The sequence below is a fragment of the Stegostoma tigrinum genome, chromosome 23 (assembly GCF_030684315.1).
Source record: "Stegostoma tigrinum isolate sSteTig4 chromosome 23, sSteTig4.hap1, whole genome shotgun sequence".
Taxonomy (NCBI): domain Eukaryota; kingdom Metazoa; phylum Chordata; class Chondrichthyes; order Orectolobiformes; family Stegostomatidae; genus Stegostoma; species Stegostoma tigrinum.
In genome coordinates, this window is record NC_081376.1 from 12,241,942 (window position 1) to 12,260,073 (window position 18,132).

The following is an 18,132-nucleotide window of genomic DNA, read 5'->3' on the forward strand; positions in this document are numbered from 1 at the left end:
TATGGTTTCTGAAATGTGACAGAATATCCCAAGGCACTCCACAGGAGCATTATCAAATCTTAAAAGTTGCAGAAGGTCAAAGGTTTGGTCAGAGTTAGGTTATATCACTCTACAACTGTAGTGTCTCCCATCCGCCCTCCTCCTCTAACCTAGTTAATAAGGTAAGGTTCATTCTAAACTTTCTCTATTGAACATAAGTTTGTTATTAATTTGTTATTATTACTTGAAATGAGCTTTTTGCTTTAGTATTGAGTGGGTGTTCAGATAAGTGGGGTATGGATGCTAGGGCAGTTGCTTGCTCCTCCTGCAAAATGTGGCAGTTGGGAGATGTGGCACACGTCTCCGCTGGCTACATCTGCGGGAAGTGCACCCAGCTACAGCTCCTTGAAAACCGTGTTAGGGAAATGGAGCTGGAGCTGGATGAACTACGGATCATTCGGGAGGCAGAGGGGGTAATTGAGAGGAGTTACCGGGAGTTGGTCACTCCTAAGGCTCAGGACAAGGATAGATGGGTTACAGTTAGGGGGAGGAAAGGGGACAGACAGACAGTGCAGAGATCCCCTGTGGGCATTCCCCTCAGCAATAAGTATACCGTTTTGGATACTGCTGGGGGGGTTGACCTACCAGAGGAAAGCCATAGTAGTCAGTTCTCTGGCACTGAGCCTGACACTGTGGCAAAGAAGGGAAGGGGGCAGAATAGAAAAGTACTCGTGGTAGGGGACTCGATAGTTAGGGGAATCGACAGGAGATTTTGTGGGCAAGATCGGGATTCCCGGAAGGTATGTTGCCTCCCTGGTGCCAGGGTCCGGGACGTCTCCGATCGGGTGTATAAAGTTCTGAAAGGGGAGGGTGAACAGCCAGAAATCGTGTTACATATTGGCACAAATGATATAGCCAGAAATAGGTTTGAGGATATAAAAAGTGATTTCAGGGAGTTAGGATGGAAGCTGCAGAGCAGGACGAACAGAGTAGTGTTCTCTGGTTTACTACCGGTGCCACGAGATAGCGAGGTGAGGAACAGGGAGCGGGCGCAGCTGAACACGTGGCTACGCAGCTGGTGTAGGAGGGAGGGTTTCAGATATGTTGATAATTGGGATGCCTTCTGGGGAAGGTGGGACCTGTACAAGAAGGACGGGTTGCATCTGAACTGGAAGGGGACCAATGTCCTGGGTGGAAGGTTTGCTCGAGTAGTTCGAGAGGGTTTAAACTAGTATGGCAGGGGGGTGGGAACCTGAGCTGTATACCAGAGGTGAGCGTTGATGCAGGTGAGGCAGTAGCAAGAGGTAGACCAGCTAGTGGGAAGGATTTTCCTGGGAAGGAACCAAGGGATCGGTTAAAGTGTGTTTGCTTTAATGCAAGGAGTATCAGGAATAAAAGTGATGAACTTAGAGCATGGATCAGTACCTGGTGCTATGATGTTGTGGCCATAACAGAGACATGGGTTTCTCATGGGCTGGAATGGTTGCTGGATATTCCAGGGTTTAGAACATTTAAAAAGAATAGGGAGGGGGGAAAAAGAGGAGGGGGTGTAGCACTACTAATCAGAGAGGGTATCACAGCTACAGAAGCTTCCATTGTCGAGGAAGATCTGCCTACTGAGTCAGTATGGGTGGAAATTAGGAACAGCAAGGGAGTAGTCACCTCGTTAGGGGTTTACTACAGGCCCCCCAATAGCAGCAGGGAGATTGAAGAAAGCATAGGTCGACAGATTTTGGAAAAGTGTGCACGTAGTAGGGTTGTTGTAATGGGTGACTTTAACTTTCCTAATATTGATTGGAACCTCCTTCGAGCAGAAGATTTGAATGGAGCTGTTTTTGTAAGGTGTGTTCAGGAGGGTTTCCTAACGCAGTACGTTGACAGGCCGACGAGGGGAGAGGCCATTCTAGACTTGGTGCTCGGAAACGAGCCGGGGCAGGTATCAGATCTTGTGGTGGGAGAGCATTTTGGTGATAGTGACCATAACACTCTCTCATTCTACATAGCTATGGAGAAGGAGAGGATTAGGCAGAATGGGAGGATATTTAATTGGGGAAGAGGAAACTATGATGCGATTAGACACGAGTTAGGAAGCATGGACTGGGAGCAGTTGTTCCATGGTAAGGGAACTATAGACATGTGGAGATGGTTTAAGGAACAGTTGTTGGGAGTGATGAGTAAATATGTCCCTCTGAGACAGGCAAGACGGGGTAAGATAAAGGAACCTTGGATGACGAGAGCGGTGGAGCTTCTAGTGAAAAGGAAGAAGGTAGCTTACATTAAGGTGGAGGAAGCTAGGGTCAAGTTCAGCTAGAGAGGATTACATGCAGGCAAGGAAGGAGCTCAAAAATGGTCTGAGGAGAGCCAGGAGGGGGCACGAGAAAGGCTTGGCAGAAGGAATCCGGGAAAACACAAAGGCATTTTACACTTACGTGAGGTATAAGAGAATGGTCAAAGAAAGAGTAGGGCCGATCAGGGATAGCATAGGAAACTTGTGTGTGGAGCCTGAGGAGGTAGGGGAAGCCCTAAATGAGTTTTTTGCTTCTGTCTTTACGAAAGAAACGACCTGTGTAGTGAATGAAACCTTTGAAGAGCAGGTGTGCATGCTGGAATGGATAGAGATAGAGGAAGCTGATGTACTGAAAATTTTGTCAAACATTAAGATTGACAAGTCGCCAGGCCCGGATCAGATTTGTCCTCGGCTGCTTTAGGAAGCGAGAAATGCAATTGCTTCGCCACTTGCGAAGATCTTTGCATCCTCGCTCTCCACTGGAGTCGTACCTGAGGACTGGAGAGAGGCAAATGTAATTCCTCTCTTCAAGAAAGGAAATAGGGAAATCCCCGGCAATTATAGACCGGTAAGTCTCACGTCTGTCGTCTGCAAGGTGTTAGAAAGGATTCTGAGGGATAAGATTTATGACCATCTGGAAGAGCATGGCTTGATCAAATACAGTCAACACGGCTTTGTGAGGGGTAGGTCATGCCTTACAAACCTTATCGAGTTTTTTGAGGATGTGACTAGTAAGGTTGATGAGGGTCAAGCTGTGGATGTGGTGTATATGGACTTCAGTAAGGCATTTGATAAGGTTCCCCATGGAAGGCTCATTCAGAAGGTCAGGAGGAATGGGATACAGGGGAACTTAGCTGCTTGGATACAGAATTGGCTGGCCAACAGAAGACAGCGAGTGGTAGTAGAAGGAAAATATTCTGCCTGGAAGTCAGTGGTGAGTGGGGTTCCACAGGGCTCTGTCCTTGGGCCTCTACTGTTTGTAATTTTTATTAATGACTTGGACGAGGGAATTGAAGGATGGGTCAGCAAGTTTGCAGACGACACAAAGGTCGGAGGTGTCGTTGACAGTGTAGAGGGCTGTTGTAGGCTGCAGCGGGACATTGACAGGATGCAGAGATGGGCTGAGAGGTGGCAGATGGAGTTCAACCTGGATAAATGCGAGGTGATGCATTTTGGAAGGTCGAATTTGAAAGCTGAGTACAGGATTAAGGATAGGATTCTTGGCAGCGTGGAGGAACAGAGGGATCTTGGTGTGCAGATACATAGATCCCTTAAAATGGCCACCCAAGTGGACAGGGTTGTTAAGAAAGCATATGGTGTTTTGGCTTTCATTAACAGGGGGATTGAGTTTAAGAGTCGTGAGATCTTGTTGCAGCTCTATAAAACTTTGGTTAGACCGCACTTGGAATACTGCGTCCAGTTCTGGGCGCCCTATTATAGGAAAGATGTGGATGCTTTGGAGAGGGTTCAGAGGAGGTTTACCAGGATGCTGCTGGACTGGAGGGCTTATCTTATGAAGAGAGGTTGACTGAGCTCGGTCTCTTTTCATTGGAGAAAAGGAGGAGGAGAGGGGACCTAATTGAGGTATACAAGATAATGAGAGGCATAGATAGAGTCGATAGCCAGAGACTATTTCCCAGGGCAGAAATGGCTAGCACGAGGGGTCATAGTTTTAAGCTGGTTGGTGGAAAGTATAGAGGGGATGTCAGAGGCAGGTTCTTTACGCAGAGAGTTGTGAGAGCATGGAATGCGTTGCCAGCAGCAGTTGTGGAAGCAAGGTCATTGGGGTCATTTAAGAGACTGCTGGACATGCATATGGTCACAGAAATTTGAGGGTGCATCCATGAGGATCAATGGTCGGCACAACATTGTGGGCTGAAGGGCCTGTTCTGTGCTGTACTGTTCTATGTTCTATGTTCTATGTTCTAAAATACTTTGAAAGAGAAAATGCCTGTGGTCCAACAGGCTCTCAGAATCCTTTATCCTAGCATCCACTGTTGCTCAACTTTTTAAAGCAGCTTTCTCAAAGAGATGACCTTACCCAGCTTCTCTCCTTTCCTCCCCTCCTCCCCCGCATCAACACAAACAACATTAAATTGTGCCCTCAGAGTGAGGTAGCGAATTTGAAATTAAAAGGTGCTTAACTGGGTTGAAGGTCATAGTTTCAGACAGAAATGAGGAAATTCTTCATGAAGCTAGTAAATCTCTGCAATTCTTTGAGAGGCTGGGTTATTAAGTACATAAAAGGCTGAGGTAGATGGATTTTTAATCTGTAAGGAAATCGGCACTAAAGTAGAATTGAGTATTATCAATAACTCTAACAATATCTTGAAGCAGATTTGATGAGCTGAGTGACAGGTGACTCACGATCAAAAAAGCCCTAAAAGGAGCACGTTAAATTCTAATTTTTGAAGGGAGTTGGATGTGAACTTGAGGAAAGGGTGAGGGTCAATTTCGGCTGAATGGATGTGAAATTTTGCTGTACTAGGCTTATGCTTTGCAAAGTGTTGCTGCTGAAGGAGGCAAATTATATTTGGTCATCCTGAGTCAGTACATGTCTACTGTGCTAATATCAAATAAAGGACACTGCTCAGGCTGACCATACTATAGTAGCATGTTGAACATTGAATTGGCCTAGTGCCCTAGCAAAGAGGTGTATATCGGTCAAATTGCTCATTTCAGATGCTGCCAGCTAACTCCTAGTGCCTATGTGGACGTGAGATGCAAGGCCAACCTCATGGTGATATCCTGTGAAAGTTAGCCTGCTGACGAAATTTGCACATGGCCTACCCTCAGCAACTTCTAAAGGACTGCTTGTGCTTGGATACCCTTAGCCCAGCATTTTTCATGCCTTTAGTAAGAAAGCAATTAGAAAGATAAATCTTTGAGTTTTACATTGAAACACTTAGGTGTAGTATCCTACATAATGTACATTAATAAAAGATGATGGCAGGCAAAGAGATGAAAATTCATTCCCTAGGTGTAAGTAAATTGTAATTTATATAGGACCTGAACATTCACTTTGAGTCTGCTGCCTTTTCTTAGGGTCATGACTGCTACCCTGTGCTGTTCACTTATGATAGCACCAAAGACACAGTGACAATCGGCAAGAAGCTGGATGTTCCCAAGCAGAATGTGCAACGCGGAATGACAGCTTTAGCAAAATTCAGGAACCTGGATAAAACTGCATCTGCTGATAACACCACCAACACCCTGGAGACCCTACACAAGAACAGCATCAGGTACTGTCTTTCAAAAGTACCGGTTCACATTTCTGCTCATTGTACTGTAATGAACTCTACAACTCTCCTCCTCATTGCCTGCCACTTTGATAAAATAAAATGCTGTAGCCCCAGGTGGTGAGAACAGCAAGCATAAAATGGTCTCTTGGTGTGAGACTTAAATGATGTAAATCGCTTGAGTCACCTAAATTTTAAAAACCTGAGCATCTGACTTGGGAAGAACTCTACACTACACTAGCTCTACTTATCACCACTTTCTCCATATTAGGGGTTGTCTGTAAACAATGACGTGGGTTTGCCCATCAGTGCTTTCACAAGAATGGGGCAAGCCAGAATTGGCTGTCCATCCTGTACCTGCTTCTGAGCAATGTTCAGTTGCAGCATGACCTATGATAGGGTGCTCTCTGAGAATCAAAGGAACATTGCGTTCAGGGTGTTGATGCCTCCACCTCCAGTATGGAGGTATAATGGCTGACTGCTGGGCTGCTCCCTCAGTGTGTAGCTCAGATCAATCATACAGTTCATCAGACAGCAGATATTATCAGATGAGTTTTCCTGGATGAATGATAACATCCCTCAGAAAAAGAAAATTTTTCAGAACACTGAGGTGAGAAAGAGGAAATGAATGGGTTTCAGAGAGGCAGTGAAACCAAGTGACTTGGAGAGAATTGTGAAAGGCAGGGAAGCAGTCACCTGTACTGGAAAACTCAAAACTACTAACAAAGCCTGATTTCCAGGAGATCAAACATTGCTTTCCTAGAATAGTCGTTACATGATACAATAATTAAATAAAATGGCTATATATCATGCCCTGTAAATGTTAACACCGACCAAATGATTTGGATCAATGAAAATCTATTACTTCAGAAAGATACTGCACAGTCAGGAAGTGAAGTGTTGTTCAGACCCTCCGAATCCAGAATCTAATTTTTTTTTTTCCATGCGGTGCAGTTCAAACATTTATTTTCTTGTAATGAATTCAGTGTTCTGGGTGACTCAGTATCCACACCCACAGAGACTGGCTTGAGAACAAGTCAGGCAGTCCATTAGACATTGCATGCTCCATTGATTCACTTTTGACTCTTTCAGTTCTGCCTTTACTACAAACCATTTCCTGATTAACGAGCAGAGACAGATCCTCCAACTGACTTGACATTTTAAGGTTTTTTGTCTCTGTTATATGCCTGCCTCTGCATTAGTTCCAAAGACATTAAGTTTATACCTTGTCATACTGATAAACTTGCTCCCATGCAACCTAATCAGTAAAGAAACCAATTGATGTGAAGGTTCAAAATTGCAGAGTATTACAGAACAGAATCTTATGTTAGATTAAAAACCAAGGATTCTTAACTTGCTGGCCCACAAGTTGTTACTAAATAGCTGACTTCCTTGATTTCTGTTCTATAGTAAATCAGGTCTGAGTTCAGGTCTCATTAGCCACTGTTAAACTTAGAGTCAGTCAGTGCTTTACATAAAGGCACTATGTCTGGGCCACGTGACTAGAAAGTTACAAGGCTACTTCAGTGCTCCTGCCTGCTTTCAGTAGTTATAGATTAGATTCCCTCAACTCTACGTCCACAATTCTTCTTTTTTGTTACAGCCAAATTTCCATTGTTGAGGGTGGAAAGAAGAACTGTTCTAAATTTTGCACCACTGGTATGGATGGTGGAATGGCAATCTGGGATATTAAGGTAAAAATTACACTGACTCTTCCTCTCCTCCCACCGCCTGCACCAAATGTGTCAACTTTAAGTGTGGTACTGAGCTTCATAAAACAGGAGGCCTGGTCTGTGATCTGATCTCAGCACTTGGGACCAGCTATTGCTACTTATGCACTCCCCCCAACTCTTAAGAGAGGATATAGGACCAGTATTCCTACCTCCAGCAATCGGAGATGTAGGGTCAGGAAAACAAGCCCCATCCCCATGCTGAAATAGATTAACATTGCACTTAAACAAACATTTCAAATTTTGACAATCCGTTGCTAGTTCTACTAAGGAAAACTTTTTGACAATTATATTGATGCTCATTCACTTCCCTTGTTTTCAAAGTTCCTCCATGCTATTGTCCAGTTGCACCATCTCAGATTTCTTCTTAAATTAATCCACGGTGCTGAGTTCAAACATCTGGCCACCAAGCACTGTAGTGAATTGAGTCTCTATCATCTTCCTGACCAGAAAAATCTCCTGTCACTACCAGCTTTCTGGGCTGCACAACTCAAAGCATCATATAGTTTGGCACAAACTGAGAAAACTCAAGCCGTAAAGTTGAGGGCCAGTTTGGGAAATTGAACAATTTTCCCCCACACTCTTTCTCCCCCTGCTGCACCCCCCCCCCCCCCCCCCCCAGCACAGTAGTTTCTCACTTTTGAAGGGGAACTTTTGAAACTTCCTCCTGTAATTTACCAATTCTGGATTTGCCCATTGCTGCTAATCAAAGCTAAAACTGAAGCAGGGCATCTCATTACAGAACAACATGGTAAAATGTTTTTTAAAAAGAGGGCACTTGCAGACTCCTTGTCTTAAAATCTGAGGTTTTTTTTTGTTTTCCTTCCTCCCACAGACGCTGGAAGCTGATTTGAAAGATTTGAAGATTGTCTGAATCATTGAACTGATGTCTTAAAATCTGCAAGTCCTTAAACTGCCCTGTCATTTTTTTCACATACCTATGCTTAATGCAACATATTTTCAACCAACTCAAAGGCAAAGTACATTGAGTGATGCCCTTTATTATAATCCATGTACCTAATAATGCCTGGTACACAAGGTACAGGAGTCTGAAATTCAGTGAACTGCTTTGCAAAGACTCTGTGCTTTACTTTTGAATGCTGCATATGGTGCCTTGGGCAAGTTCCATTTAGGGTCCTCAGGGATTTGTCAGTTTAAACTTAAGATTTTCTAAAAAGCAAGAATCTGCGCTGTTTAATTAGTTTCAGGCTATCTTTGCTGGTCATAAGATGAAATCTATCAAAGTTCTTGCAGTAATAAAATTAACAAATCAAGCACATTTTTGTTCTCATTTGTTTTTCTTATGGTTGCAACTAGAGAACAAAAAACCTGTGAATAAACAGTTCTTCCATTTTAAATGAGGACAATAAGTAAAATACTGTACTCATCTCTAGTGAGAATGTTTAAGCTGTGTCAGTCTCACAAAGGATGCATGCTCAGTGGGTACAAGACAGGCAAAAACATTATTAATCTGACCCATGCTGAGGGTTGTTTTGGGGTCTTGTGTTGCAGTTGCATAGTTGTTTTACACTTTTGTTTTGTATTTCATTATCTCTTACTCAGCTTTCAAATACAAATCGGTTCAGCCACAACTTACTGTGCTGAAGGTTAAACAGAGATTTAACAATCTCAAGATTTTCAATAAGGATAAATAGGTGGCTGGGTAACAAAAGTACATTGAAGGTGATTGGCAAAAAGACAGGTGCTGGGGAGAGGAAAAACTTTCTTCAAGCAGCAACTGAAATTCTTTTCATTCCCCTTTCAGAACACAACTATATTATTGAAATTTAAAAAGGAAAAAATGATAGGGATCAGGACTAATCAAATAGCTCAGCAAACTGGCACAGACTGATGGATCAAATTGTGTCCTACTGATTGCATCTCCATCTTTGTAAATTATTTACAGGCTATTGAAACTGTTGCTCCCTCACTTCATACACATTCTTCACTGCCTGTCCAGCTCTTATCTACCAACAGGTCTCGATGCAAATTGTTTCATTGTTTTCAGGTGTACTTGATGCACATTTCTGATGACAAATTGAATCATTGTAATCTCTGATCTACAGCTATTGCTGCCATCTTGTGCTTCAACTCCAAACTGCATGGACAAAGCAGTGCTTTGCAGGAACACAGGCACAGCTTGCTATTTAGCCTCAAGCCAGTTTTTCTTTCTCGTGACAACATGGCTACTTTTGTTACTTACCTTCCTGTATTTGACTTTGTCTCTTGTTCCTTAATATCTAGCACCTATTGTTTGGAGCGGGAGCGGGGTCTAAATTTCAGTCCTGAAATTTGTCACTAGTTTTTAAAACTATATCCCCTTTATCTTGACAATTCATTAGGAGAAAACTTCTTCCAATATATTTTACTCCATGCTTTGGTCAAATCATCTACCATGCTTCTACACTGCAGGAAATACAACCCTAGTTTTACTTAGTCTTTGAAGCTCTGATATCATGATAATACACTACACGTTGCAGGGCATAAATGTACCGTTCAAAACTGATCAGTCCTTCACGTGTGATCTAATCATGTACTGTGTAAAAAAAAAAACCACTACTATAATCCAACTATAAATTATTTTCTGTACCTGATTATGGTACTTAAATTACATGTACTTGAACCCCCAAGTTACTTTGCAGCTCCATTGGTCCTAGCTTATCACCATTTAAAAAGTATCCTGTTTTATCCTTTTCAGACCTAAGTGAACAACTTCCCTTTAACTGCAATAAAATCCATTTTTCCAAAGTTATTCCCACTTATTTCATCAGCAGATCCAAATCATCACATGGGATCCGACGTACCTGCCCGAAGTCCTTATTCTGTCTCATTCCACTCAGCCCATTTCCTGACCTCAACTTTAACCAAGTCTCTTATGGGGGATTTTACTGAATAATTTCTGGAAATTCAGATAAAGATTACACATTTCCATGCCACTACTTTAGCCACTTGTTCATAATTGATCTACTAACAGGTCAGTTTAAAAGAAAATGCTGAACAATTGAAGCATCTTTACACCAAAACCTGCTACCGGTGGATGCCCTGTGAGATGTTCTTGCCAGGTGAACATCTGCTTTGTTAAACATTTTCAAAATTACTACACTCCAAATATCCTGTATTAAGATCCCTCTTTGAAACATTTCAAATTCTTTATGAACCACATGGAAATTAATAACACCTATGAACAGGACTAGTATGAGTGCTTGATTAAATGACTTCATCGGAGAAGTCCATGGCCCAGAAGTCCAGCCAGGAAACTCCAAAGATAAAACTACTTTTAGTTTGATCTGGGTCCAATATATTGGATTCCAACCCAGACGTGTGGTGCTGTCAAACACTAAGCCATTTTTGCTACTGTATCAACTGAATCACTTCTACAGGGGGACAAATTTACAGATATGATTTATGAACGTGATCATCTACAGGTGTGGATTAAACCTATATCAGACATGAGCGTTTCCTCATGCTGACAGCTATTTTACATTGTCCTATGTTGTGTTCTGTTTTGCAAATAGGATCGAGAATAGGGCACGTGTATTGCTATTATAAAAGTAGGTTTCCTTCTTACAGCATCCCTAACTTCTGGTTACACTAAGTAATGACCTAGTTCTGTGCAAGTGGCATTATTCTTCAGGGAAAAGAAAACACTAGTCTGATTATTTTTACATTTCCAGCATAGTTGCCATTCTAAGCTCTGGGCTTACTCAGATGTAACACATTGCTAATGTTGAGAATTTTAACAGTTCCTTTTGAATTGACAGTTGTTTAAAACAAACAATCTCCTAGATGGGAAACTCACCATATCTGTTTCTACAATAAAAGTTACAGGCATTGGCTGAAATCAATGTGTCCTTTTCATGAAGTTCACGCTGGCATTAAAAGGCTTCATTAGCCTTCAGCCTTTCCAGTCCCCCCTCCTCCAATAACATGCTACATTCCTCGACTTCATCCTGTGCAGCTATGATCTACCACTCGGGAAATAAATTCAAATTTACCTGAAGTTTGCTTCCAATAATAACAATTGACCTGCTCGGTCAGCAGTTGATATTTATGGAATATAGCTGGCATCAAGTTTTGCAATAGAGACTCATTTCACTCTTGTTCATTGAGACAATATTTTCCTCCAGCAGAGACCTATAAATAATGACTCTTATCCAACATAGTTTTACTTGCACAAGGTTAATAACTAATGGCAATTTATTACTCACAGGAGAATACAAATTGTGAATCACGTTCCTACCAAATCAGAGAACGTTGAACTGATTATCATGAATAGCACCAGCTGAAGCTTACCCACTAGGTGGCTTTAACATTATGCAGGGGTAGTCAATGATGTTTTCAGTTGAAGAGGAGACCAACGCTAGGGGCTATAAACAAAAGATAGTCACAAATAAATCAATTTAGAATCTTGGTAAATTAATATGAAATCTGCCACAACAGGAAGCTAGCAAAGGAAATAGGATTATGCTGATGGGGTCTGATGCAGAGGGTTAGGAGGTTGCTTGAGTGCTGGCATTCTACAGATCTTTTCATCTGTTCATGAAATTTGGATAGCAAGGGCAGCATTTACTGCCCATCTCTAATTCTCCTTGAAGATTTGTGCTGCAGTCCTATTTTGCTAATCAACCTGTTCAGAGATGATTATACACCTCTAAGGCAAATGGGACTTGAACCTGGACCTCCTGGTCCAGCAGAAGGGGTCACTAACACTGCACCACAAGAGGTCCACATTATATATATTGTGTAATTTTATTTTTACAGAATGGTCCATTTTGCTTGCAGGTAAAATATAGAGAAGCAAAATTATATTAGACTAACTGATAAAATTGACATTAATGTCCTGTAAATCAAAGTGAAATCCTTGCATTACTCATTTGTAATAATTTCTTTATAGGAAGGATCACTCCCATGAGTTGTTATACTCTGTGTACATTAGATGATGTTTCAAAACTTCAGTTGAGCCATGAACATGCTTTACAGCCAAATAATTTAAAAATAACTAGCTAATCAAACAAACTGGTTTTCAACACTGAAATAGACAGACACCGATTTTTGACAGAGCAATTGGAAAACAACTCCAGTTCTGAAGAGACTAAAACTTGATTCATTCTGGAACAAAGACTTACTTTACTATAATCCAGTGATACCATTTAAATTTTTCAAGGAAGCACTTGGATATTAACTCAACCTATAATATAAACATATCTGAAAGCAGAGGTAGGAAAATTTCTACCAGCACACACTTACCAAAAAAAACTTACTACTCAGGTTATGAAGCACAACTTAGGTGACTGGTCCAAAATACCAGGATTGAAAATGTTTTCTTCAGGACACTGGTAAATAGCTGAATTTCACTGCCCACCCCAATAGGAGTTATGATTATTCTCCATCACCAACAGAAGAAAGCAGTGTGCTTGCAGTACAAGCAATTACCCACTCTTGATTGATACTCTTAAGCTTAGAAGTAGCCAAGGACTAATCAAGAGACTATTACAGTGAAATCTAACAGTGTCATCACTTCATGTTCACTCTCTTGCTTGTAAAGGACTGAGACATTTTTGGTTATTTTTCCTCTCCATATACAGAGTAGAAGTGAGCAGATAATAGTGCCTTCTTCAACTATATTTCCTCTCCCTAACTGCAAGGCACCATGGTCAATTGTACTGCACCCACCCCCAGAGAAAGGAAACCTATCAAAGGATCTTTGAAGCTACCTTCAGCCTCAAACAGCGTGTTGCATTTTTTCACAAGGTTGAAACTCCCTGCAATCTGTTTGGGAACTGGGTGAAGGTCAACATGGAATATAACAGCCACCAGCACCTAACTTCATCCCCCAAACCTGCCGCATTCAATCCCATTATCAGGTATTGAGGCATCTCAAAAGACAGGAGTCAAAAGTAGCATTTTTGGCTAGTTAATTGCTTTTAATTTTCTTTTGAAATCTTTCTTCAGTATTTAGCACTGTGCTAAAATGTGCAAATTCATTGTCTTTCACCTCTGCTGCAAACTAAACTATTCAATTTACAAGTTTTACCAAATTCATTTTTAAACTGGCAAAAAAAACACTAATTTTTTATTTGAGTCAAATGAGAAGCAAATCAGGAACATGTCCCATGAGAGATAGATCACCTTCCCCGATTTATATTTCCTAGATAGGCAACAACCCAACAGTTAAAAATCTACTCAACACAATGACACCCTCATACTATTAAACAAATGTTTACACCACAAATACTTTTGCTATCAGAAGGACAGTGCTACATCAGAAAACATAAAATGTAAGCTTTGAGGATACCAATATACTTCAGAACTAATCTGGAATGACATGTCAGAAGCATACCATAATTCTGGGATCATACTTTGAAAGCAAAAATACTTCAGTTTACACTAAACATCAAAAATGTCAGTACCAAAAGTTGGATTAAAACAAAATACATTTCTGTTCAATGTAGAATTTAGTTAGTTCACAGGATACACCATTGTTTCTACCTCCTCCTTTCTGCTTGTTCACCTCCCACCCTACACTTGTCCCAGACTCAGAATACAGGTTGCGGTACAGAATCCAAAACAGCTATTCTTTACTCAAGAGTCTGGACTTCGGTGGATTGTCAGCCGTTTTGAACCAGCGGAGGGTACTGCAGAGCTGAGCCCAATTCTCATCTCACATTTATTAAAGTAGTGCTTTTGGGGTAGCAAACAGGAGTGGAGAAAGTCAGGTTCAAGTTTCCCTTCTCTAGCTCTGACTCCCACAGACCAGCTTCTGTGCTTTAATACAGTCGTAGCTGAAAGCACCTCATTCAGTCCAAACGGCTAAGTTATTCACTCACTGATGAAGCCTAGCTTTAAAAGGATTCCTTCAATATCATAAATATGAAATCTTAGTTTGCTCAAGAAATGTTATCACTGAGCACATCAAATCTAACAGATGTGGCCTGTTGCCCTGCATCAAGCGATTTGATATTGGCTCCCTTTACTATCCAAGGTTTGATCATCTTAGTGTACCGTAACAACTAGAAATCCCAGTTGCTGATGACAGTTAATGTGGGTACAGACTTAAAAACACACAAGCATCGGTGCAGTTTTGGGACATTTTCAGACAGTCTCCTCCAAAAAACATGAGCTTCAACAAATCCCATATTCAGTTGCTGGGGAACAGAATACAATGCACAGATTAATTCTGCTGCAATACTAATGATTGGAAAGCATTTTTCACATTGTTCTGTCAATCTTTAAACAAAGTTCAATAAAAGGTGCAACATTTCAGCAACACATCTAAACAATAAAATATTTTAGCATCACCAATCACATCCTTGTACATATTGGATTACAATATTGTAAAGTGGGCATGCAAGGCACCTACCAGCACAATGAGACCCTCTGGGTAACAGTGGATAGCAGATGGGACAAGTGTTAAGAATATCAAGTGCACTCTTCTATTAAGTATGGCCACAGATAGGAGCTTAAGGAATTTGCTAATAACAGCCCAAAAAGCTGCAGATGAGTTTAAACAAAGTAGCAGTCAATTTCCTCAATACCACTGTCAAATAAATTACCACTGCAGAATTTTTAAGGCTGATTGCTTATTAGCAACAGGCATCTGTGAATACTAGAAGATAACGGAGGGCTCTCCTATATCATCACTTAGATGATCAGTGGGCATTTTGTGTTAATACCTAGTTTTCAATAGCTTTTGGTCATACTAATCCCAAACATGATGTGCTCTGCAGAACATTAGGCACAGGTGAAACAAATCATAAATGAGTTATTTATGTCTATCATGACCAGGGGGTTTGTAAGTCGAACATTACAATTTGGACTCAATCCAGTCATTTCATACCTATGTTAAAAAAAATAGTCTCTACTGCATCATTTAGTTGTGGAAATGGCCAAATTCCAGCAAACCATTACCTCTCCTTGGCAACTTTCTCAAATTAACTTTCCAGATCATGTCCAACTATTGAACTTAATTAAATATAAGCAAAACCTTCACATTTTAACTTAAAGCTAAAAAGTAAAACAATTCCATGGTCCCTTTCAATGATCTCATTTTAACAACCAGCACTTGAAATGTGCTTCTTTATTGCTGCCGCTGATGAACGAAAAACCATTATTGTAGGATTGCTACATTGTAAGAATTCTGAAACACTTTGCCAGAGGCTACAAGTGGATTTCGGTACTGGCTGGATACTGGCTTGCTGAAGTTTGTCCATTTGGACAATAGAAAAAAAAATTCCAAAGTCAGACTGCTAAACCATTCTCCAATCTGAGGCACAAAGTAGCAACCCCACCCCATCTGACATACAGCAATTACAGACATGCCAGCAGAAATGCAAGGTGGTCAAGACGCAGGAAAGAAGTAGTGCCCTAAATATCATTTCCCTAGAAAAAAAAACTGTTGTAACCACATAATTCAACAAACATGGTATACCAGCTTTTATTTTCAGAGTAAATTACAAATATTCACTCAAAATTTAAACCCTTAGGATAAGGTTGTGATTCATTTTTGCTGTCACACACTATGAACCATCCCTATTTGGAGCAAGTTTTTTTTTGTAAAAATGATCAGTTTGCCCCAAAAGACTGAAATTCTAAGGACCAGAACTTCACATTAGTCTGATTTCAGCAGCTCAACAAACTTCCACGAAGTTCCAAATACAGGAAGCCAGAAAGAATGTTTTATTGTTTTTAAGAAACTGGATTGGGTGGGGTTGCTACCTTACAACTCTTTGGAAACCTATTGCTCAGGATAGAGGAACAAGGTACTGCAATTTTTTTTTCCATTTGCATTATGTAACGAAAGATGAATTCAGTGGGAGAACAACTAGACTGGCAATATTATAGTGGCTTCTAAACTCTCAACTCTTGGCACATGTATACATGCAAAGCGAATAGGCTCCAGGCTGCATCAGGCAGCACATCGTGTTTTGGCCAGAAAGAGAAAAAAAAAGACATTTACTCTAATTCTTTACAGGAATTAAAAGCCACTGAGGGAAAAACAATATATTTCTTACCCAATATTAAAGAATTAAGCTACAGCTACAATTTTATTTAAAATTTTCCTTTCATACTTTTCTTCACTTTCTGTCCTGCAACGATAAAAGTCTGTAGCAGCATCACAATACAGTTAATTGCAAGTGTTCACTCTGTCAACATGTGCCAGTTCACAAGTCAAAAGTCACTCGCTCTTAAGAATCAAGGGAGGAGTCTCATTGTCTTCATCTAATCGCAGTGTGCCAATGTTCAAATCATCATCTGGTTCAACTCCACCCACTGCTCCTTGGTCCTCTGGATAGGCTGCACAGAACAGATAATATAAAAGAACAAGTTCAAGTCATTTCAGTTTATCACAGTCAGAGTTATAAAGCACAGAAACAGACCCTTAGTCCAATTCATCCACACCAACCAGATATCAAACCAACTTAATCCCATTTGACAGCACTTGGCTCATATAACTCAAAAATTTTCCTATTCAGTCCCACTCCATCAGCAAGTTACTGCCTACTGACATCAGGAGGCAAATAGTACGCACTTTTTTTCCCCAAATAGGCTGACAGCCCTGCTAACAGCATGGAGCTTTATAAAGTTCTGTTACATTCGAGTGCACAACATTAATCAACTCGTACACATTCAGCAAGAACAGATACTGAATCAGGCAGTTTGAAGGAGCTGATGAATTTCTGTGTGCTCCAGAAGCCCACTGTTACAACAAAGTAGCAACACTTACAAAAGGGCAGCACGGTGGCTCAGTAGTTAGCACTGCTGCCTCACAGCATCAGGAACCTGGGTTCAAATCCACCTCAGGCCACTGCATGGAGTTTGCACATTCTCCCTGTGTCTGCGTGGGTTTCCTCCCACAGTCCAAAGATGTACAGGTTAGGTGGATTGGCTATGCTAAATTGCCTGTAATGTTCAGGGATGCCTAGATTAGGGGGGTTAAAGGGGGATAGGTCTGGGTGGGATGCTCTGAGGGTTGGTGTAGACTTGTTCGGCTAAATGGCCTGTTTCCAGACTTTAAGGATTCTATGAAATTTGAAACTTCCAGACAACCGACCAGTGTCTCACTAGTTTATACAAACCTGGAAAATGAATCTAATATTTTGGATACTCATCCCCTATAGACCATCAAGGGTACAGGAAGAAATTAATTCAGCAGAGTAAGTAATTTGGTTAGATTTTGTGAAAGACTGTAGTGCATGATCTCATTAAGGGACAGTGTTAATTATTTAAATATTCTTTTACCATTCCACAGGCATTTTTTTGGTAAGAAGTTCTTAGTTATCCTCTAACTAGAATTTAACCTAGTTAATACCAGACTTTCTGCAATGCTAATATTCCCATGGATTTGAAACATTTCACCATGAATTTCATATCATACAATAAGCACCAAAGACTGTAACATTTCTAATAAGCACAAGTGTAAACTCTGGCTCTTTCCATAAGTGAACTCACTACTGATTTATAGCAACAGACTCCCTCTTTTGGGAGCCGATACAGATGACCAATCAAATGGCTTCCTTCTGTACTGTAAAATTCTACAATTCTAAGTCTGGTCGAAATGAATGCAATGTATAATACATTAAAGAAACCCCAAGAACTTAAGAATCCCTAGAAATCAAAAACATTTATTATAGTCTAATACATCCCAGCTATAATCAAATCTCACAATCAAAATCAATGAAATTTCTTTCAGCTATCTAGATGTTAGTCACGAAAAACATGCTCTGAAATGTCAAAGCAATTACTGATGACCATTACCATGGTTGTAGTTAATACTTCAGAACAACTGAAAATTAACACAAATAAATCAATAAAATAAAAGGAAGATTCCACAGTTACTAAAATATCACAATACAGGGATATATAGAATATCCAAACTACGAAGACTTGTAATAATGAA

At 40.6% G+C, this 18,132-nt stretch overlaps 2 protein-coding genes across 3 annotated transcripts in view; one reads left to right on the forward strand and one right to left on the reverse strand.

Annotated features, from left to right (window-relative positions):
• Positions 1 to 8,514, forward strand: part of LOC125462471 (actin-related protein 2/3 complex subunit 1B-A-like) — a 34,809-nt gene extending 26,295 nt beyond the window's left edge. The window contains exons 8-10 of the mRNA XM_048552528.2: positions 5,312 to 5,508; positions 7,109 to 7,199; positions 8,071 to 8,514. Of these exons, the coding sequence (XP_048408485.1) occupies positions 5,312 to 5,508; positions 7,109 to 7,199; positions 8,071 to 8,109 (327 nt within the window). The 3' untranslated portion in view covers positions 8,110 to 8,514. The remainder of the gene's footprint in view (positions 1 to 5,311; positions 5,509 to 7,108; positions 7,200 to 8,070) is intronic.
• A 4,759-nt stretch (positions 8,515 to 13,273) lies between these two features.
• The window catches only part of wipi2 (WD repeat domain, phosphoinositide interacting 2), a 55,780-nt gene continuing 50,921 nt past the window's right edge, over positions 13,274 to 18,132 (reverse strand). For both annotated transcript variants that reach the window (XM_048551942.2, XM_048551941.2), the window contains one exon: positions 13,274 to 16,529. In XM_048551942.2, the coding sequence (XP_048407899.1) occupies positions 16,411 to 16,529 (119 nt within the window). In that variant the 3' untranslated portion in view covers positions 13,274 to 16,410. The remainder of the gene's footprint in view (positions 16,530 to 18,132) is intronic.